The following is a 24,036-nucleotide window of genomic DNA, read 5'->3' as shown; positions in this document are numbered from 1 at the left end:
CTTACCAAGTATCATATACAAAAATTAACTAAAAATGGAGAAAAGACCCACATGTAAGAGCTAAAATTATACAACTCCCAGAAGAATCCATAAAGATATAAATCTTCTTAATCTTGGATTTGGCAAAGGATTATTGGATATGACACCAATAGCACAAACAATAGAATGAAAAAAACACATTGAATGTTATCAAAATTTAAAACCTTTATGCTTCAAAGGATACCTTCAAAAAAGTGAAAAGGCTCACATAATGGGACAAAAATATTTGTAAATTATACATGTGATAAGGGATTTTCTATCTAATAGACATTTAGGGAAGAGATATAAATGTCCAATAAGCACATGAAAAGATGCTTGGCATCATTAGTCATCAGGGAAAGACAAAGACCACAGTGAGATAGCACTTTATACTCAAGAGGATTGCTGGAATCAAGAAGTCAGATATTAAGCAATTATAATGATGTGAAAAAATAGTAAACCTCATACACTGTTCGTGGGAATGTAAAATGGCTCAGCCACTTCGGAAAAATAGCCTGGTGATACCCTAAATTAGGATTAAACGTGACTCAGCTATTGCACTCCTAGGTATATACCAACAAAACTGAAAACATATGTCAACACTAAAACTTGTACACAAATGTTTAAAACAGCATCATTCATAATAGCCCCAAAGTGAAAACAACCCAAAGGTCCATCAACAGATGAATAGACAAACGAAATGTGGCATATCCATAAAATTAAATATTTTTCGACCCTTAAAATAGTAGAGAACTGATACATTATAATTTGAATGAACCTTGAAAATATTATGCTAAGTGAAAGAAGACAGTAACAAAAGACTTCATATTGTATGATCCTACTCATATGAAAGTCCAGAATAGAGAAATATATAGAGACAGAAAGTAGATTAGTGCTTGCTCAGGGATGAATGGAGGATGGGTAGGAAGAAGGATGCTAGCTAACATGTATGGGTTTCTCTTTACATTTTCTATGTCTGATAAAAATGTTTTAAAGTTGACACCATCAATGGTGATGGTCACACATATCTGTGTATATACGAAAAGCCATTGAAATGCACACTTTAAATGAGAAGATTGTATTATATGTGAATTATATCTCAAAGCTATTTTTTTTTTAAACAATGCAAAACTAAAACAAAATACCAGTGGAATTCTAATGCACATAGTATCTGGAAGGTGTTCCCTTGGATGTGTAGGGTATGAGATAATGGTGGTAGTGGGAGGTCGTCTGTGCAATAGCAAGCTTAAAATTGTTGGCTTTGGCAAGAAAGGACAAACAATACATTTAACTACCCACAAGATCTTAGACAAATCATTTCCTTTCACTGAGCTTCATTTTTCATTCCTAAAACAAGGGGAAGGGGGTAGTACATACTGTCTCAAGTTCATCTGGCAAGGTTTTCTAATTTGAAGAACAATGCAGATTTTCACAGGAGACTTGGCCCACATCGAACTTTAAAAAGGGATTTTGGTGTTTACCATCTATTTTGGATTGTACATAGTACCTTTCTCAATCCTTCAGTTCCTTTGGGTGTATATGGAGACGGATTTGCCAAAGCCTATTTTCAGTTAGCTACATTTCACTAAATCAGAGTTTCCTGAAGTGTGGAAGGTAGAATACTTATGAGTTATACACAGTTGGACTGCCTCTGAGAGCCTTTAATATGTATGTGCATGTGAATCTCTAGAATGAGGGTACAGCATGCAGCATTTTCCAAACCAAGCTGACCATGGAAGACCTTTTAAAAATTTACTTTTTATGGAGTGTCATGAAATTAGGGTTGTGAGGCATATACTTGGAGAAGTGCTAAAGTGTCAGTCTTTAAAAGCTAAAGCATTTTTAACTTACAGTTTTTTTTTTTTTTTTTTTTTTTTTTTTTTTTTTTTTTTTTTTTTTGAGACGGTGTCTCACTCTGTCACCCAGTCTGGAGTACAGTGGCGCGATCTTGGCTCACTGCAAGCTCTGTCTCCCAGGTTCACGCCATTCTCCTGCCTCAGCCTCCCGAGTAGCTGAGACTACAGGTGCCTCCCACCACACCCACCTAATTTTTTGTATTTTTTAGTAGAGACAGGGTTTCACCGTGTTAGCCAGGATGGTCTCGATCTCCTGACCTCGTGATCCGCCCACCTCGGCCTCCCAAAGTGCTGAGATTACAGGCGTGAGCCACTGTACCCGGCCCCAAGAAATGTTGTGTTTTAAATGCAGAGTATTTGAAATTAGGGCAATCTTTAAGGCTCCAAGTATTGATTTACTAATGGTGGTATTGTGACAAGTAGCAGAGGATATATTTGGGGGCAGCTGAGCCAGCTTAGTGCTTCTCAGGTTGTACTACATAGGGAACTATGGATTTGTTAGGGCAGCTTTGAACTAAATAGTACATCACATCTGACGTAGTTTGAATATTCATCCCCATCCAACTCTCATGTTAAAATGTAATCCCCAATTTTGGAGGTAGGGCCTGGTGGGAGGTGTTTGGGTTATAGAGGTGGATCCCTCATGAATGGCTTGGGTCATCCCCTTGGTGATAAGTGAGCTATTGGCTTGAATTCACACAAATCTGGTCATTTGAAAGTGTGTGGCATTTCCCCTGCACCCCCATCCCCAACCCATTCTCTCTCTTGCTCCTGCTTTTGCCATGTGATGTATAAGCTCCCACTTGGTTTTCTGTCATGAATAAAACTACCTGAGGTCTTCCCAGAAACTGAGTGATGTCAGCTCTATGCTTCCTGCACAGCCTGCTGAACTATGAGCCAATTCGACCTCTTTTCATCATAAATTACCCAGTCTCAGGTATTTATTACATACTGCAAGAATGATCTAATACTAGAAAAATTAGCCAGGCATGGTGGTGCATGCCGGTAATCCCAGCCACCCAAGAGACTGAGGCAGGAGAATCGCTTGAACCCAGGAGGCAGAGGTTGCAGTGAGCCGAGATCATACCATTGTACTACATCCAGCCTGGGCAACAGAGCGAGACTCCACCTCAAGAAAAAAAAAAAAAAAAAAAAAAGAAAAAGAAAAAAATAAGAATGGTCTAATACAAGATCTAAAATGAGAAAACAAAGGTACAGTTCCCCATATCTAGAAATAAATCTTAGAAAAGGCTATGAGGTCATGATAGGTCAATAGATCAATAATTTTTTTTTCCTGAACTCTACGAAATTTCTAAAATATCATCATCAAGGTTCATCTAATTCAGTGAGGAGCATTTAGGGAGTATTTTCAATGATTCCTGAGCCTCCATTAAGTACTCCATTTTCACATGGCGTTCACTTCTGCTACGCCTCTACATCTGCAGAAGATCAGCTACTCAACCTGCTGAGAGTCAACTGCTTCTGGGCACCATCTTCTTAAGAAATGTGTACAAGGCAAAATAAAGTTGGAGCCAGCCTATCTACCACCCGCTCTATAGATAGGCATGCATATTGTTCAAACAGCTCCTTGACATTAGCCAGCTTTTGATTACTTTGTAATTTATTTCTGGAAATTGTCATTGCATTTACTTTTTAGTCCTTCTATTTATTCACAACCCCACTGATTCTTTCTCTTTCCTCCTCATGGAGTAGTTACTCATACCCATCTGTGTTAGGCTGTTCTTGCATTGCTATTAAAAAATACCTGAGACTGTAATTTATACAGAAAAGAGGTTTAATTGGTTCATGGTTCTGCAGGCTATACAGGAAGTGTGTGGTGCTGGCATCTGCTTGGCTTCTGCAGAGGCCTCAGGGAGCTTTTACTCATAATGAAAGTTGAAGGAGGAACAGGAATGTCACATGGCAGAGCAGGAGCAAGGTAGCAGGGAGATACCACACTACAACAACCCAAGTTCACGAGAAGTCACTCACTATCAAGAGAACAGCACCAAGCCATGAAGGATCCACTCCTGTGACCCAAATACCTCCCACCAGACCCCACCTCCAACAATGGGGATTACATATCGATGTGAGATTTAGAGGGGACACACATCCAAACTATGTCGCCAACCCTGGCTGAGTGCAGGAGAAGAGTGCAGTGCTAATCTTCAGCTTACTCTATATGGGAGACAAAATAATACGTAAGTTCTATATTAAAGATGAATCCAGCATTTTAAGTCCAGCAGATGTAGGTGCTCAGATGAAGAGTTTAGACTTTTACTTTAAGAGTTCAGAGTAAAAAGAGGTCCAATGTCTCTTTTTATCCTGGTTCATACAAAGAACGGGCATGTTAAAATCAGGTATAGAAGAGATGTCAATTTCAATTCTGATACTGAGAAGCTGAGTGACTTTGGGCTAAATTTTATTTTCTTATTTTATTTATTTCTTAAATTTTATTTTCCTTATTTCCAAACTAGGGACAATAATAGCTACAGTGCAAAATTGTTGGGCAAGATGCTATAGGTGGCATGCAGCATAGTGGCACAGTAAGGCTTAGTAGACGTTTGTTACATTCAGTCTTTCCTTCTAGTTATTATTTGCTTGAGAAGCCCTTTCATTTATTCTTTCAACTCATGTATATATTGAGTGTTTACTCTGTGCCAGGGACTATTCAACATGTTGAAATCTTTGCCATCATTCAACTTTAGTTCTAGTTTCTAGTGGTGGGGAGGTAAGTAAAGAAATGAAAACATTCATGTTGTAGTAAGTTTATGAAAGAAATAAAAGTGTCATATGCTAGAGCAATCGGATGTGCTATTACGGTGGAGTGGTCAAAAAGACCTTTCTAAGGAGGTGGCATTTGGGTAGAGACTGAAAAGATGAAAAATCATCTCGTGTCATCTCATCATGAAAGATGTGAAGAGGAGAGAGAAAAATAGATCTGAGGTAGGAAAGAGCCAGTGTTTCAGAAGAGTAGAAAGGGGTCCAGGGTGACAGGAAGAGGTCAAATCATGGGGTGCCTTGTAGTCATGGCAAAGCACATTAACTCCAAAAGGAAAGATATTTTGTCTATTTTGTTCGCTGCTGACTCTCTAGCACTTCAAACAGTGCTTGTCATAGTAGGCAGTCACAAAACATGAGTGTAATACATTTTATTCTAAATGAAGTTCTATGTAGTTGGATGTCATATGCCTTTGAAATGTCTCTCTAGCTGCTGCATAGGGGATAGAGTATTAATTCAAGAGAAACAAGGGAATGGAAAAGGTAGGGGACATTGCAATAGCCCAGGTGAGGGATGATGGTGAATTAAGCTAGAGTGGTGGTAGGGGAGATACAGATAAGTGGAGACTTTGGAGCTACATTTTATGTGTCAAATCCCCAGCATCTGTTGATGGATTGGATTTGGGAGTGAGAGTTTGGTGACATGTGCATTTATACAGATAATGAAGGCTGGGAGAAGAGATTCTGTGGGGCTTGAGGGGAGGCAATTAAGTGTACTGTTTTCTATTTGTTGGTTATGAGATGCTTGTAAAAGTGTCAAGTAGAGGAGTCAAGGTTTCAGTTGAATATGACATGTCTTGGGCTCCATAAGGCAGTCAGAAATGGCACACATATTCTGGATGTAGGTGATATTTAAAACTGTCTGGATGAGCTCACCATACAGAGAGAACAGATGCACGACAGAAGAAGGTCCAGGATGAAGCCTGGGAACTCCAACATTTAGAGGCTGAGAAGCAATAGAGAACTTAGCAGAGGAGATCAAAGTTTTGCCTCAGCTATAGGAAAAAAACTAGTGTGGAATCACAGAAACTGAAAGTCAAAAGAGAAACGTGTGTCAAGTATCCGAATGGTCACTGCGTGGAGTGTTCCTGAGAGGTGTATAACATGTGAACAGAGAAGTGACCACAGAATCTGTCATATGAATTGAGCACTTTCTTCTTATATTCGAGGTTGTAAAATGTGATATAATCACCGTATAAAACATATGGAAGATAAAGAGAAATTTATTGGTACCTGTGACAAGAAGAATTTTCAGGTCAGTGGAACCATGGAGACAGAGCCAGATTGAGTGGGTGAATAACGAACGGGAATTCCTGGGTAGAAATGGCACGTTAAACAAACAACTATTTGTTTCCTCCTGAAACCCCATTGAGAAGACATTAAGAGAATTTGGTTTTTAAATGAATAAAGCAACAAGGACAGAAGAGAAAGAGCAAGAAAATTTTCAGTTTGCAAAGAGGGAGAAATGTGGTTCTGGAACTAGTACTGACAGCATTCCAGAAAGCTGAATTAAAATCTGCATTTCACAATATATTCCTCTGCTTTGCAAGCACATTAAAGTTTGAGAAGTGTTACTTGGTAGACTCTAGAAAATGGAAGCCAAAGTGATTTATACTGCACCATCCCTAAAACACTCAGGGTTTGGAGGCACTGGTATCTCTAGGAGTGGGGCAGGGGTGGAAATCGGGTAAAATGGATAAAATAAAGAGGATTGGTGGAAAGTATATTTAAGAGGCAGTCAGACTTTCCCCTCAGAACGGTCAGGGGAGTGCCCCTACCCACCCGAGCAACACCCCAAAGATTTATTTTTTAGGGAGCATAAAACAGGGAGTTTCTGGACTTGAGGATGCCAGAAACTTACGACTGCTGGCTGCTGAGATCCTAGCCCTTTTCCCAGTCACCAGAATGCTGGGAGTCAGGACTTCATCCTCCAGTAGGAGTTTGGAAGAATTTTCTCCAGGAAATTCAAGCAGCCTCAGTCAAGACGTAAAGATTTTGATGCAGCAATTCCCCGACAAACAGCCTAGCTGTTTCTTTGACTGAGGTTCTTACATCTGCTGCTGCTGCTCTTGTTGCTCTTCTTCCTCCAGAATCTTACCCCAAACATTTGCTTCCAGAGCCACCTTGTAACTTTCCTATCTGACTAGCATAACTGTTTGTGCTTCTTTCCCCGTATTTCTAGTATTTGTTTGGGGGAATGAGATGCCATTCCAAGACTGTGTGTTCTTATTAAAGGAGTTCAGCAGATTTTCACAATCGGGGGCCTCATAAGCAATTTTGCTACTGGATTCCAGATGACCTCTTTGGTGTTCATCATAATTGTCATATTTTCTTTCATTGCTTTTCCAGTTTGTTTTCTAACTTAAAACAATGTTTCTTGTTGCATTTTCTACTGTAGTCTCCAGTGTATTTACTGACAGAAATGCTACACTGCTTGCCCACAAAACAAACAGAAATTACATGAAGGTTTCTTCCTTTCCTGCCCTGACGAGAAATTAGCCTTGACGGGTACATGGTAGTGGCAAGGGTTTGGTGCTGACTGTGGATAACTGCTCAGGCTGTGATCTGATGGTGGACAGTGATCATTCTTTTGCATTTAATTTGTTTTTCTATCCTAAAGCTAATATAACCATGCCAAATAGTTTGAAATTTAAAGGACAAGGAAATTACTTATAAGTTCAAGAGCATTCTGTAATTCCTTATTACTGTCTCCCTTATGCCAAAACAGAATTTCTTAAGGGGTGTCATTTTTGGAGGGCTATGGGCTTTGTTAAAGATTAGCTCTGGTCTTTTACTAGATTCAAGATTATCCCAGCTGCTTTGGGGGAAGCTGGCATACACAGCCCATTGACAGGTAAACTTTTACCCAACAGACGTAAAATAGTATTTATGAATACGAGCAGTTTTGGAAAAACAGTGAAGTTGGCAAAACAATGCAGCCTACGTTTTCCTTTGGTGCTCTTTTCTATCTTCTGTGTTAACTTCTTTTATCCAAACTGAAAAGATTCAGTCTCTTGTATTTTGACAATTTGTAAACTTCTAGTCAAACTTAAATATTTGGACATCTTTCCATTGAACCCTATCATTAATTTGCTGATTGTTCATTATATTTTAGTTCAGGTCTGTGTCCTTCCTGTAAAATAAAGCAAGGGTTTGCTATCTTTAAAGCAATGGAGTATTTTGAAAGTGGCTTTGTATAGCCCCTGAAATCATCCCAGGGTGGTCAAGAGGGCAAATCTAGATAGGACGGGCCAGTGGCTGTCTTCTCATCACCTCTCTTCTGGCATCACGCAGGCAGGTATCCATTTCTTCTAGCTCTCACAATTTATGATTTCAGATGGCACAAAGCAACATGCAATTAGTTGTCAAATTAGTGATTTTGACAATGACTATTCTGAGTTCTGAGAGAGATACTGATGGTTGCGAGTAAGAGCAAGGAAAAACATTGTCATTGCTTGTTTGAATTCTTCTTTTTTAGCAACTTCATGAGGACAGGGATCTTGCCTTTCCTATTGATTCTTTTCTCTCCAGTACCTAATATCGACCCTTGCACATATATAATTAATAAATATTTGCTGTTCAAAGAAAACTTCATGAAAAATAGCATCTTTTCTTTGGTCTCAAAGGTGAGTAATATTGGAGTAGGAGAATGTATTCAGGCTGGAGAAAATAGTACTTGAGTAGGGGAATATAAAACATATTTGGAAGCTGACGAGTAGAAAATAGCACATAGAGCATAGGGTTGAGAGGATGGAAGAGAAGAGATGAGACAGAAGAGTTAATTTGAGCCCAAAATACAGAGGATCTTAATGCCAAACTTGTGATTTTGGATTTTTGTTCTGAATTTGGGCATTGGTGCCCACAGACGAATTAAACCAGGACAAGATCTCAGAGCAGGGATCTGGGAGGGAAGAAGATGGAAAGCTCAGAGACCAATTCAGAGGCTACTATTGTCAGACGATGAGGAACCACAAGAGGCAACGCCATTTTCTAGGGATGTAATCCTACTTTACGAACCAAAATTTTGTAGACTTTCTTAAAGGGGAAAAAATATTTGAAACTAAAGCCACTTCAGAAAGTCTAGTGCTCAAGGATGTGGCCCTTTCGTATAAGGGGCCTTTCTTTCTTGTGTCCTTATTCCAAGAGAATTCAGGAGAGATTCAGTGCTCAGAGACCTGTCAGCCCCTGTTTAGTTATGAAATCATTGCTGGAGATAGGATCCCTCATAAATTCTTTGTTTAAAACCCCTCAACAAATTAAAAATATCAAGCAAGAGAGATGTTTGTGTGGGGGTTTTCCATGCTGCATCTCAAAATAACAGAACTATTCAGCCCAAGGGAAACATGCTTACTCCCTAAATCCCACAAGCGAGATCAGAGGAGCATAAGGATTATACACAGCTGCCGGAATCTGACGCCTAGGGAAAGCCTATTGGTTTGGGGAAGTTTGGTGCCTGAAGATACTTGCAAAATCAAAGCATTTGAGAATTGAAAAAATCTCAGCATCATTTTACATACAACTTTCATCAAGTTTGATGAAACTATTGATGCATTTTCTCTCAATATCCTCAGTTTGTTGATTTTTCCATTTCATCGAAACAGTTAAACTTTTGAGGTCCCTGTTTCTCAGAGGTTTTCATCAAGCTTGCCGTTAGAAAGATACAAAAATGGGCTCCGCTGGCATTCTTCATGGCTTCTGACACAGGACTCTGTGATAACTCTGTGTTGGCTCTTGCTGAAAAAAGTCTGAGAGACGAGATAAAAAAAGGACTCATGTCACTCTGAAGACTAAAAGTATATTTGAATTCAAGGACGTAGCACGGGTTTGGCTGCTTTATTCAAATGTGATTTTGCGTATCCTTTGAAGATTTTCAGATCAGCCAGCCTATTTCATACGAAAGAACAAGGTCATGGCATGTTCAGGTCAGAGATACAAAACATGCTCTGAGATACTCCAGGGAGAGGTCAGATTAAGAACAAATATCCATATCTCATTATAATCAGATCGTAGGCAATTAAAAATAATTACTCTCTTTCCTAGCTGACCTTGTGGGCTATATAAGCTAAAATCTAGTCTAAACAAAGCTAAATTGGAGACTCTAAATCTAAGAGCCTAAAGAAAAAGTATAGTCCAATCAACCACAGTGACTAGATAACCCAATTAGTGGCTTTGGAGAAAGATAATCAAAAGTTAAATGAATTTCCCATTTGCTGCCACAATGTCCTACTTTTGAAGCATAGGTTTCTTATAGTAGAGGACTTGGGTGAGGAAGGATAGCTTGCATCTTTAGGTAAACAAGGGGGTTTTATCATTACCAAGCAAGTGCAGTTCTCTGCTATCAAACCCCTACTCTTCAATTGCTAATAATGACTCTGTAAATTATAGCTGTTAGCCAATTCTCAGGATAGAGTTCATCTTCTACTTTAAAGGATACTTTCACTGCAATGTAATTTCCACTTTTTCTCTTTCAAGGTGCTGCATTCTATAGCTGTTCCTTTAGTCGTTTTTTTTTTTTTTTTTTTTTTTTACTCTTCTGCAGGGAATATAAACCTCCCTTTCCCCCAGCCCAATTAAATTCCAAATGTTGGACATAGACATATCATTTCTCACAAAAGTAGGTGCAGGATTTTATGTCAAGAGAAAGAATTATGTATATATTAGTGTGAACGTTGTGCTGTTTGTTTCTGTCAAAGAAGTATCTAAACAAGGCTATAGGAGACTCCAAACATGGGCACTCAGGGCAATTTGCACAGTGGGGTGTTCAGTTTTGATAATAAGACAGAACTGTAGCAATCAAAGTACAACTGAGGAATACAGAAAACTTAAAATTCAGGGTCTAGAATATGACCTTAATTGGCAAAAATTATATTTTTTGAACATTTCTGTCTGGTTTAAAGTGATTTTGTTTGGGCAAAATCACTTTCCTCTTTTCAATATTTTTGTTAGGTATGGAGAGGCAAGTATAGAATATTCAACTTTTAACTTAGTAGACCTTGTTTCTAGTCAACGTTTCTTTCTGTATAAATTAATGGATTCTGGAATGACACACAGGAATTTTCTTAAAACAAACACATAAAAAAGCAAGGAAAATAAGAAAGCTATCAAATCTTATACTAGTTCACTGCAGGAGAAAGCAATAATCATCTTTTATAAGAATCTTTTATTCAATACTGAGGAGCAGAGCAAGTAAAAAGATGTAATTCCTCCTGATTTATCGAATCATTTGTTCTACCTGTAATTGAGGGTCCAGAATACACATCATATTGAACCAGACACACTAAGGTGTTCAGAGGACATTTTCACTACAGTTGAGGAAATATGACACACATGAAAAATTAAATGCAAGGCAAGATTAAGTGTAAAATGAACTGCACCAGTGTTTGAATGAAAGCAAGCTTAAATAAAGACAGAGTGGTAAGGGAAGACTTCATGAAAGTGGCAACCTTTGAGCAAGATTATAATAAGTAGGTTGAATTTCAAGAGACAAAGAATAAACTGAGAATAGTACAAACAAGAGGCATAACGTAAAGACACAGAGAGGTAGAAATGCACAAAGTATGCTTGAGAACAAGGCCATATCAGCCTTGTGGAGTAGGCTCCTGCTGAAGAATAAAGAGAGGTAAAGTCAGAAAGATGAGCTATTGAATGATTTTGAACTGGGAAATCACAACATGGTGGCAGTGATGTTTTATGGAGAAAATAGAATGACAGTGTGCAGGCTAGTTTGGAGACAAGAGGGATTGATAAGAAAGAGATAAATTAAGAAGTAATTATATAACCCAGGATTTAGATTGTCAGGACCCAAGCAAAGATGATGACAATTTTTTTAAAAAAGAATATTATTATTAGTAGCAGAAATATGAAAGGAGCTTATAAACTGATTAGATGGGTGACCAGAAAAGTTTGAAACCTATATGTTGAGGAGAAGTAAAGTATCAACATTCAACAAATGAGGAAGTTAGGAATGGTTTTCATAGTTCTGTAATCCATTGTTTGATCTTCTCTTTCTTTACCTCAGAACAGGTAATACCTAGTTACCTCATGGTTACCTACAGTCTATACTTCAGAACCATCTCCTTCATGAGAACACAGCACACTTTTAAATACCTACTTCTCAGGCACAAAGCAATAAAAACCCATCCAAGAGTCCTTTTCTAGCTGTGATATTGAGCACTGAATTTGAGAGTCAAGAGGCCTGGGTTGTGGTTTAGACTTTAGAAGGAATTTATTCTGATGGCTGGGGTTGGATAGACCAGCCTTTCCCAAAGTGTGCTCTGTGGAATGTTAATCCTCAGAATGCTCTTAGAAAAGTGACTCAGTTTGCAAACATCAAAAACTCTGTTTCACACTTAGACATCACAGAACGCCTTGGTATAGCAAAGGCTACCCTTTTTGTACACAATTGATACATCCCTAAGAACTAAGGACCTATTAAAGACTAACCTAGATGCACTTTAAAATTCCTAATAATAATCTGTGGTTATGGAATATGGAGATCTAAACCAGGACAAGAAAATAAGGAATGTAAGGCAAAGAAAGAAAATGAAAAGAGGAAAAGATAATTCAATAATTAGAAGCAAATGCTAGTGAGATGAGATTGTAATGAGATATGGGAACTTGCTATGAGGACAAGGTTTAACATAGGCAGTCTATAATATAATCCCAGGACAGGTTTCCTTAAGACAAGAATGAGCTTTTCTTCTTTAGTATTATAATCATCTGACCCCGCTGAAGAAAAACATCATTGCGTCCACACTGTTGCTTAGACTTCAAATTTCAGATGTAGAATGGGTGTTTGCATTCTCCTCAGGAATTCTAACTCCGGGAAGAGTAAAGAAAGATCAAAGGCACTTTTCTAGATCCACTGACTGCCTCTAGGTGAAGCTGAGTTTCTAGGATAAGTCAGAAACCAAAATTCCTTTGACTATGGTCAGAATGAACCTGCTCTGTGAGTTCTTGGCAAATATGGACAGCATTAAGGGATACATTTTCTTACCCAGAAAGTAAGTCCATGGAGATTAAGTGCTATGTACACTGGGAGGAGATTATTCTTAAACAAACAGGAGGTTGTAAACTACCTCATAGTTATAAAGATCTTTATATCAATTTTCCAAATCAGTCTCATATCTCTTGACTGACTTGGTCCTCACGAAAGCCTTCTGTGGTAGATAATTTTTGCCTAATATTTTACAGTTGAGAGCAACATTATCATCAATAATAACAACATGAGAGACATTGTGCAAAGTGTTTTACCCACATTGTCTCATGTAATCCCCATAGTAGCTCTGCCAGTTAGGCACACATGGTGATTTCCATTATACAGCCAAAGGTCCAGATAACCGAGCTAAATTTAATGGAACATCCTGGGTTTAAACTCAGGTCTCTCAAATTCTAAACACTCTGCCATCTCTGACTCATCAGAACCAGCTAAAGGCTGCCCGTAAGTGACTCTGCTCCATACATTAGTACTTTCTCCACGGTGCCATGCTGCCTCAGGCTGCCTAAACCCCACTCAAACTAGTAATATTTAATTCACTCTCTCAGCTATAGTCTAAATCAGAAGTGGGCAATACACAGTCTATGGGCCAAATTTGGCTTGCCCCATGTTTTTCTATGGCCGATGAGCTAAAAATCTTTCTCACCGTTTTACATGGTTGAAAAAAATCAAAATAATGCTTTTTTTGTGACATGACAATTATATGAAATTCAAATTTCTTTGTTCATAAATAAAGTTTTCTTGGAACATGTCCGTGTTCATTTACATGTTGTTTATGGCTGCCTTTCTGCTACTGTGATAGAGGTGAGTAGTTGCAAGAGATTGTATAGCCCATAAAGCTGACTTCTGATTTAAAATGTAAAGGACTATTTTGTTTTTTTCCAGAATAAGAAAGGTATAGAGTCAGATGATGTTCATTTCACACAGCATGCAGAGTAGATATAAAAGACTCAAATTTGGATCCCAGCTCTGCCGTCCAGGAGCTGCAGGGATAATTGCCCAAGCTACTCAACATTTTTTGTGCTTTGGTTTGTCTTATTTGAAAAACAGAGCAATAATTCCAAACTTGCAGTTTTTGGTGAAGTTTTAATGAAGTAGTATGTACAAAACATAGTGCATAAAGCAAATAGTAGGAGCCCCTTAGTAAATGAAATCTACTTGCCTGTTGATGGTGCTTCTGTTCTTTTAGCATTAATATCAGCATGGGCAGATCATAGGAAATTAGCAATCTTTTGTAATAGCTGGCAGATATATCAAATGAAATGAAACTGCTGCAAGGTGAACGGAATGATAGGATAAAAAATGTACATAGTAAAATGTAGGAATTGTTTTCCACCTGGTGAGCCTGAGTAACAATGAGGCTTTGATGGATTAAGCAATTGCAGTCAATGAAGTCCAATAATCCATCCACCTACACCTCATGTAATCATCATTAAAGCTGATACCCAAAAAATTTGGAAGACTGTAAGGTAAATTAGCGATACTTAGTTGAACAGGCCATTTCATCCCTCTTCTGCCATTTACTTAGATAACCTTGATTCAGTCTTTTTCAGGAAGCAAAAATAAAGATAATTGCTCTTTCATTCTAACAGTATGTCTGAGTTCTAATTCACTTGACATTTTATCTGCTCTTCAGTGATTAACACACTGACCTCAAATAATTTTCCTTTTTAAAAATCTAATAGACAAAGCAACATTTCTCTTCTTATCTCAGTACACCTTTCCAGAAAGATTGCAAAGCCAAACTCGAGGATGGTCCACCTCAAGCCCTACCAATGAGTGTGCAGACGACAGAATCTTCTTAAGATTGGGTATTTGGGAGAGCTTCTAAAGGTCTTAACTAGACTCCTTCCTTAGGTGGAGGAAAATGCCAACAGCTGGCAAGAACTTTCTTTCCCTTTCTTCGTTTTATGCAACTTTGTCCTCTGTTACATACACTGAAGTAAGAAATTGACCTGGAGCTAGCCTCTGTCAAGAAAGTGAAATTTGTTTCTGGTGCTCTGTTCATCACACTCTCTCCCATAATCTCTTTCTACACTGTCTCAACACCTCATACTCTCTTTCCTCTTTCTCTTTCTCTTTCCTCTCATTTCCTTGCAAAATGCTCTTGGCCAGAGATGTGTTTTAGTTATTTATACGTTAGCAATACTTTTTTTTCAAAAATTTGTTATCTTGCTCCTCTCATAGTAATTCATACAAATACACTCTCTGAAGCTTTAGGATGTGGGGATGGATTTTCTTTCTTTTCTTTCTCTTTCTTTTCCCCTTTCTTTCTCCGTCTCTTTCTCTTTTTTGGCCTATGTTTTCTTTGCAGAATGAAAAAAGAAAATCTCTCTTCTGGTAATGATATTTCAGAAAACAGGCTAATGTGGAATCACCCTAAAATTAAAACTTGTTTGGGGCTGTTTGTTTTACCAACTGGATGGCATGGCTTGACCCACGTAGAAACATTGGAAGAAGTGGAGTAGGTCCAGGAGAGGTGGAAATTAGAATGTAGGGGGCATCTATATCTTTTAGTATTCATGATAATTCAACCAAGAAAGCTGTATTAAAATGGCTTCAAAAATGAGGAACTTGAGGCTCAGAAGGGGTTAAGTAATCATTGAAAGTCACTTAGGAGCAAATGACTTACAGGAGCTCAGGTACATTGGCCTTCTCCTGTGGTTATATTTACCTAATAAACTAGATGGTCTTTGTGCATTTCACATTCTTTAGTATAGTCAGGAGTAGCTGTCTAATCTGAGACAGTGTAGCCAAAACACAGAGCTGGCCAGTTATTTTCCCTGCCTCTGCAGCTGCCTCTCGATAAGGACTGAAGACTTGAGATGTTAAGGAGAAATGTGGCAAGCAGAATCAACCAGGTCTGCAAGTCTGCAACTCATTGTCCCTGAGTGAAAATCTGAAATGCAACACCAACATGTTTCAGTGTCAATATGGCAATTGGTGAACTAAAGAGATGACCACCTTCTTCAGTTAAATGCAAATCATCCATAGCTTTAAGTGACAAAGGTTGAAACAGACTTCTATTTAAAATCCTTGCAATAAAAACACAGAGGGTATCTAAAATCCCTGGGTCCCAACTTGCTAGTTCTCAGAGAAAGCAGTAACTGCACAATTAAACAGGCTTGCCTCACTGTTGCTCTAATAGAGTCAGACACAGGGGGTTGGGAAACAAAACAAAACCAAAACAAAACAAAACAAAACAAAACAAAACAAAACAAAACAAAACAGTAGACTGTGAGTCAAAAGGCCTGATTTCTACTTTTGGCTCCATCTCAACTCATCACGAGAATCTGAAAAATCCTCTTTACTCTTCAGACACGAGATTCCTAATTTGCAAAAGAAAGAGATAGAGTGAGATGGTATCTAAATTCTTGGCCAACTCTAGGAGTCTACTTCCTGTTAAAATAGTTAAGTAAATTTCTAAATTATTAATCACATTTTTTTCCAGTTGTGTAAAATATTATCCTGTATTTCTCCCTCTCTCTGCGTCTTTCCTGTCTTTCTTTCTTTCTTCACGCCCTTTCTCTTCTCTACCATCTCCTTTTTACACCTAAAAGCAGAATCTCAGTTCAGGAATTATTTCCTGGTGCCTTCAAAGCCACAAAGACTCTGGCCTTTTAGATTCAGTGTCCTCGGGAGACATACCTTGTGTATTCTGTTTAGATCAAAACCGCCTTTCTGCCTCCAATTCTGGGTCTTCTAAGTTTCTACTTTGCCTTCATTTTCCTTTTCTGGTTCCACTAAAGAGAGTATGAAACCCAAGAGCAAATGCATTGAAAAGACTAAAAACTTTTCCCTTTGCCTTTGGATTTGGGTTCTCCACTGCCATTCTCTGACAAATGCTGATACAAACTCTCATCTAAGATTCTTGGAAAGCCACAGGCAGGAGGGTTGGGCTGGGGAGTTTGTTGTTTTATTCAGGACTTCGGTCAAGGGGCAGAAATATTTCAGCCTAACAGATATCAGCCTAATGTAAAAATATTAATAGTACTCAATGCACAAATGCCAGCCATGCAGTTGTTCCCGCTCCCTCTGATACTCACAGTTCAACCGCATTCCTCGGGAGGTCAGAAGGAATCTCTGTCACCTTGCTCTCTTGGCAGAGAAAAACCCTGTTAGAGCAGTGACAGATCCGATGATGACATCCTGAGCCCAAGCTCAGGAATGCCAGCAAAGAGACCAGGAGCAGGGCCATAATTACACATCCATCCACCTGCTTTCTTCCTGCATTTGCAGAGAAAAACCTCCACAGATCTCAGAAGCTCCACACAGTGCCCTTATGAGAAGAGATCTGACTTGAGAACTGGTAGGGTCACGTGACCCACCAAGGGATGCTTTTTTTTTGGTTACTTCCAGGCAAGATAAGCTACTCTGTTTTCCTTCAAGATTGGGTTTCTTACACCCTGACCTAAGGAACACAGCAAATAGAACCGTTAGGCATGTCTGGAATAGTTTGCATTATTTCATTGCAAAAGTCTCCTTGCTGTTCACCATTCTCTTCTCAACAGAATAGCATGATTGACTTTCTCCAAAAAAGACACAACACACAATATGACACATCACTAAGAGGGGTACTAATAAGTGAAGGGCCAGGACCTTCAGTCTTTAGCATCAATTTCTTCCACCAGCCCACCTGAGAGAAAACCAACACTTCTGGGTTGCATTCAATGATCCTTTTTTTGCTGTAATTATGCCAAAAATGGCACTATTCAGAAACAGGCAGATGGGTTAGCAAACCCTAGGCAGATTTCCATAGGTGGGAGGTACTTCTGATAGGGTTATCTGTAGGAATAATTGACTGAACTGAGTGACCTAAGAAATGGGCTATGTTTCCAGTGGAGATTTAGTAAATGCCAGCACATCCACCCCCTCATGCATATCCTGCCTGCCTTCTGGCATTTCCAGGCTCTGAAGATTGCCCTTGCCTTTTGGCAGTTGGCATAAATGAATATATTTAATCTATGCTTTTAACTTAGTTTTAAATGTTCCCTGAGGTGACAGCCCAGCACTTTTGTTGGCATTCCTCTCCTTGATGGTGAGGGATCTGAGGAACGTTTGGCAACAGTTTTAGAAAAGTGGCTTTCTACTTTCAATTCTAGAATCTATGAAGATTAAAAGGCAGAGTATTCTGTAAGATCCTGCCCACAACTTATTACCTGCTAAAATTAGTTTCAATACTATCTTTAGATAATTAGTTGCGTAAAATTGAGCTTCATGAAAATGTTAAAAATATATACCTATCCCACCTCTCCTTCCCTCTCCCCTGCTTTACCAAGGAAAACCATGTAATGAGTGATTAAATTATTAAGAAACAAACAGAAGCAAGTGATTTGGGGGGTAAGGTTGATCCCCAGATTTTTCTGGGAGCAACTGGTTTATTCTAATTCTGGAATTGGCAGACAAAGGCGGTATTTATGTGGACTTCTTCATATTTTTAACAAATTGGCTAACATGAACAGTTAAATTAGTTTGTTCAACAACTGATCCAAGGAATTATAGTCTTTCAGATGTGGAAGGAAGTTAATTCAATCAACCAACTAATGCTTAAGTTTAAGTATTCATATTAATTTAAAAGGATTTTCTCATCTATACTTGAATAACTCCAGTGACAAGAAAGTCACTACCAATTAAACCTTTTACCCAATTCCTCTGCCCCATAAGCCCCCTCCTAGCTTTTGGAGAGTTCTGTAATTAGTCTTTGTATAATAAGCACAAATCTTTTTAAGATTGAGATTTTTATTTTAAATGCTATGTCATATTCACAACTTATAGGTAACATAAATGTAATTTATTAAGCATAGTAATGCAACAAACAATTGCGGGCTAGAGAATAAAGGACATAACCCGTGCTGTTGCATCTACTTAGTTGATGTTCCTTTATTACCTTCTTGTGTTCCTATGCCCAAGGTGACCATTAATCTGAATTTTGTGGTTATTATTTCATTTGTTTTGTAAAATTAATCATCACAAAATGCGTGTATCTCCAAAGAATATATTATTTAATTTCTTGCTTGTTTTTAGATTTTATACAAAGTCTATCACTCTTTAAGTAGTATTTTGCTACTTACTATTTTACACTAACTAGACATTTTAAAGAAATAACCATGTTGTTATGTGTATCTGTAGTTTATTGATTTTGTACCTGTTATGTGTACCTGTAGTTTATTAATATTATACTACTGTATGATATTCTATTGCATAAATATACCATCATTTATGTTTTTATTCTCCTGTAATTTTTAAAATCCTGAGGTGGTGAAAATATTATTTTATATTTTCTCTAAATATTTTTAGTTTTGCTCTGTACATTTTAGCCTTTGATCTATTTGGCATGGATATTTATGGTGTGAGTAAAGGACTCAATTTTTTTTTTTTTTATCTGGTGGCATAATGGTTTTATCCACATGGATAAACATTTGTCCCAAAACTATTTATTGAATGGTCCCTCTTTTCTTCTCTCACTTATAAAACTACCTTTCTCATATCTCAAGTAACTATTTTGCATGGGTTTGTGTCTAAGCTTTTTTATATTCCACTGTTGTTTTTTCTACATTACATCAATGTTATACTGTCTTAATTACTATAACTTTAAAGTAAGTCTTGATATACAGTAAGAAAATACTTCTATCTTATTTCTTAGAGGAGTATCTTGCCTATTTTGGACCTATGACTGAATTTTAGAATCAGATTATTAAACTCCTTGAAAACACCCTGATATAATTTGTTTGGAATTATACTGATTACATAGATTAATTTAGGCAGAAATTATCACCTTTAAGATAACAAGTCTTCTTATCCATGAATATGGTATAGCACCATGTTGTTTAAGCCCTTCTTTGATGTCTTTAAATAAAACTTTATACTTTCTTCCATATATGTCCTAATATCTTAAATGTGTTTTCTGATAACGTCCTGTTTTAGGCTGTTATAAATGAAACCAATATTTAAAGTCACATTTTATGTTTGTTGTCATACTGTAAAAATGCAATTAATTTTGGAATATTTAGCTTATATCTAAATTACTTTATTACATTTTCTATGCAGACAATTCTATCCATATCCAAATAATTCTGTGTATGTGTATATGTGTATGTGTACAGAGTTTCTTTCTTTTCAATTCGTTCCTCCCTTCCTCCTTTTCTTCCCCGACTCCAACTTCCCTTTCTTCTCTCTCTCCTTCTACTCTTTCTTCACAATAATAACAATTTTTTATTTTGACATGGAGTTTCATTCTTGTCACCCAGGCCAGAGTACAGTGATGTGATCTCGGCTCACTGCAACCTCTGCCTCCTGGGTTCAAGCGATTCTCCTGCCTCAGCGTCCTGAGTAGCTGGGATTATAGGCACCCAACACCATGCCCAGCTAATGTTTGTATTTTTAATAGAGATGGGTTTTACCACGTTGGCCAGGCTGGTCTCAAGCTCCTGACCTCAGGTGATCCACCCGCCTTGGCCTCCCAAAGTTCTGGGATTACAGGTGTGAGCCACTGCCCCTGACCTACAATAATAATTTTATACTATTAAACTACTCATTTCCTAATATTTTATTTAGCAAATTTGCATCTATGTTCATAAGTTATTTGTAACTTAGTTATGAGTAATTTTTAGTGCATAATTAATTTCTGAGTTTTCTTTCTCATGTTGTCCTTGTATAGTTTGGTGTCATCATTACATTTGCCTTACAGTCTGAATTGGGGTATAATCCCCCTCATTTTATTCTTAGGGGAAAAAAACTGTTTCAGATTAAAGTAATCTATTCCTTTAAAGTATGCTTGTATTTGCCTAAAAAACCATTTGAGCCTTGGTTTATATTTGTGTGTATATGTATGTGTCTGTGTGCATGTTTGTGTGTGTTAGTCTATGTATGAAAATGTAAACATTGATTCAACTTCTTTATTGTCATTAGATGATTCAGGCTATTTCTTCTTAGATTTATTATAGTTTTTCTAGGAATTTTTCATTTTACTTAAGTTTTAGAATTTAGTCTCACAAAGGTTTTTAGTATTCTCTTTTTAAATCTATTCTAAACAATTTCTAGTCTTGTTTATTAATGTTTAGTTTATTTTCATTAATCAACCTTTCCAAAATTCTCTTTATTTTACTTGTTCTTTCAAAGAACCAACTTTTGCCTTTAGCCTTTGCTGATCCAATTCTATCTTTATGTTTTGTTTCCACGATTTTTGCTTTTATTTATTTTTTTTATTTTTTATTTTTTTGAGACGGAGTCTCGCTCTGTCGCCCAGGCTGGAGTGCAGTGGCGCGATCTCCACTCACTGCAAACTCCACCGCCACCCGGGTTCACACCATTCTCCTGCCTCAGCCTCCCTAGAAGCTAGGACTACAGGCACCCACCACCACGCCCAGCTAATTTTTTTGTATTTTTAGTAGAGACGGGGTTTCAAGTGTTGCCAGGGTGGTCTTCATCTTTTGATCTCGCGATCCGCCCGCCTCAGCCTCCCAAAGTGCTGGGATTATAGGCGTGAGCCACCGCGCCCGGACTATTTTTTCCTTTTTTGTTGTTCCTTTCTAAAACCTTTTATTTATATGTCAGATTATTAGTTTTCAGCCTTTCTTCCTTTCAAATAATATACTAAAACCGTAAATTTTTCTATAATTTCTGCCTTGGCCCTCTTCTACAAGTATTGATAGGTAGATCTTTCATTACAATTTATTTTTAAATATTTCTCAATTTCCCATTACAATTTCTTCTTTGGCACATAGATAATTGAGAGATGTGTTTTTGAAATTTACAAACTTCAGAAATATTTAAATTTATATTTTTTATTATTTACCTCCACCTTAATTGCCTAATGGTAGGAGAATGTGGTCTGTGTTGATTCTATTTTTCCCCCGTACATGTTGAGATGTGTTTTATGGTTTAGGACACAAGTTAATTTTTACAAATACTTAATGTGAGTTTGAGAAGAATCAACATTCTCTGTTTACTTGTTTCCAGGTTCTATTTTTGCCCCATAAATTCAGCTTATTTTCCTAAAATATATATATTTACTAACATTTTAAGTTTTACTTAAACTGATAGAAGTATTTCTGTTGAAATTTCACATGATCAGGATGAAACAAGTCTCTATAGTTCTGTTAGTTTTTCTTTATGTATTTCAAGGCTGTTTTCTTTGGGCCATGAACATTTAGAATGGTATACCTGGTGAATTAAACCTTCTATCTTCTTTCACATCTTACTTTACTCATAATACTGCCTTTTATCTCAAAGTCTATTTTATGTGATATTAATATAGATATATCAGCTTTTTCTACCTTTGTACTTTCAACCTTTCTGTGTCTTTATGTTCTAGCCATTTTAACTGAATTTTGTGTTTTAATCCATTTCTACAATCTCATTCTTTTAACAGGTGAGCTTAGTAATTTACATTTTATCGCTCTATATAATACTGATCTATATAAATGCTTGTTTTTCTACTATGCAACATGCTTTCTATTTGTTCTAGTTTTACATGCTTTGTTTTCGTTTTATGCTGTTTGTTTTATTTGTTGAGATTTTGTGTGCTGTTTTTTAAAGTTGCTTTTTGTTTTCTTGTTTTATTTTGTTCCATTTACTGTTTTGCAAGTTTTGTAATTTCTTTATAAATGTTTATGGTTACTCTCAAATTTTTATCTTTGACTTTATGCTTTTACTGTATACTTATACCTTTTACTTAATACAGTTTAATTTTATCAGTATTCTAACTCCCCTTCTAATAAATGCATAAACTGTACTTTTTTTTTTTTTTTTTGAGACGGAGTCTTGCTCTGTTGCCCAGGCTGGAGTACAGTGACCGGATCTCAGCTCACTGCAAGCTCCACCTCCCAGGTTTACGCCATTCTCCTGCCCCAGCCTCCCGAGTAGCTGGAACTACAGGCGCCCACCACCTCGCCCAGCTAGTTTTTTGTATTTTTTTTTTTTTTAGTAGAGACGGGGTTTCACCATGTTAGCCAGGATGGTCTCGATCTCCTGACCTCGTGATCCACCCGTCTCGGCCTCCCAAAGTGCTGGGATTACAGAAACTTTACATTTTTTAAGGCTATTTGCTGATTAGGTAACATGCATTTATTGTTGTCTAGGATCTTAGTTTTACCGTTATTATAAACCCTCATTATTTTATGGATTCAATATTGGTTTAGATTCCTTGACACTTTGAACCATGTCACTGGAACTCCTAGGGGTTTATTTTCATTTGCCTTTGCAGATACTGTACTGCAAAGCCTTGAGAAGCATTGTATATAACCAAATATAATCTCATTTCAAAAAAAGCCCCCAATAATTAAAGACAACTAACTTCACAGATACGCTAGTAAATGTTCAACAACCAGCTCTCCAGAAAAAACTCATCTGTAGCATTTGTTAATTTCCGTGGTGTAACCTCTCCCTCTGCAGCTTATATCAAGCTACCCAGGTGATGCCAACCAGCTTGCAAAATTCCCATTTAGCAATCTGTTCTTGTGAGCTGGTAGGAGCTGGTTCCAGCACATCACCAGCTATTTTGTACTTTTTGAATCACCTTTTTTACTTGTTGAGGCAATCTCCAATTCCTTTAGCCATTCCTTATCTGACGTAGTTTTAAATGTGCTGCACTTTGTCTAGATTTTCATTCTAGAATAACGTCCAACCTCAGTTGCTTTAACCTCATGGGCTAGAAGTTACAATGTTGTTCTGGGTTGTTTAACTCCATCTTAAGTTGTATGAGCTTTATGAGAGTCTGGCCAGACAGAAAGTGTTTTAGGGTGTGAATATATATGGCCTGCCCTCTGAAGCAGCTATCTGAAGTTGCATTTGGCTACAGTATTAGATGCAGAAGGGGGAAAAAAAAACCTCCTCTCTGATATAAAAGGGAATCATGTATAGAAAACAAGGCTTTAACATCTTAGCAGGAGATTGGTGGTGATAAACTGGAATGAAATGCCTTATTACTAAGTGTTCAACCTTAAAAATTATGTGGAATACAGATCTTTTTTCTACCTCTGTAAATCTCCCACCTGACTACCTTTATTCTTTTAAACTTATCACTAGCACTCCTTGTGTGTCCTCACAATTTTTCTACTTTATGAAGAACTTCCTTTTGAGGTTATTTTCTAGTGATTCCTTATCTCAGAGGACACCTTGCATTTGGCACTGCCTTCAGGTTGCTCAGACTTCCATAGGGATTAAGAACTATGCAAACATTAGGTGGTGATGATTATGATGGTTATGATTATGATTGACATCTTAGGAATCTATCTGTTAGGAATTGTATTTGAAAGTCAAGGTCCATTTTAGCTACATGTTTTTATAACTTAAAGTTTCCTAAATCTCAAGGATCTCAAATCTCAACAATGAGGCAGTAGCTCATTTTTGCACCACAGGGCTGGAGGACTAAATAGATCTTTCAGG

The 24,036-nt window shown here is 37.5% G+C and overlaps 1 protein-coding gene across 2 annotated transcripts in view; it reads right to left on the bottom strand.

Annotated features, from left to right (window-relative positions):
* The window catches only part of FSHR (follicle stimulating hormone receptor), a 186,573-nt gene extending 169,626 nt beyond the window's left edge, over window positions 1-16,947 (bottom strand). For both annotated transcript variants that reach the window (XM_010371753.2, XM_010371754.2), the window contains exon 1: window positions 16,698-16,947. In XM_010371753.2, coding sequence (XP_010370055.1) covers window positions 16,698-16,849 — 152 coding nt within the window. In that variant the 5' untranslated portion in view covers window positions 16,850-16,947. The remainder of the gene's footprint in view (window positions 1-16,697) is intronic.
* Window positions 16,948-24,036: the final 7,089 nt, after the last annotated feature.

Source organism: Rhinopithecus roxellana, chromosome 17 (assembly GCF_007565055.1).
Source record: "Rhinopithecus roxellana isolate Shanxi Qingling chromosome 17, ASM756505v1, whole genome shotgun sequence".
NCBI classification, from domain to species: domain Eukaryota; kingdom Metazoa; phylum Chordata; class Mammalia; order Primates; family Cercopithecidae; genus Rhinopithecus; species Rhinopithecus roxellana.
Note: the sequence above shows the minus strand (reverse complement) of the source record. Positions and strands in the feature narration are given on the sequence as shown.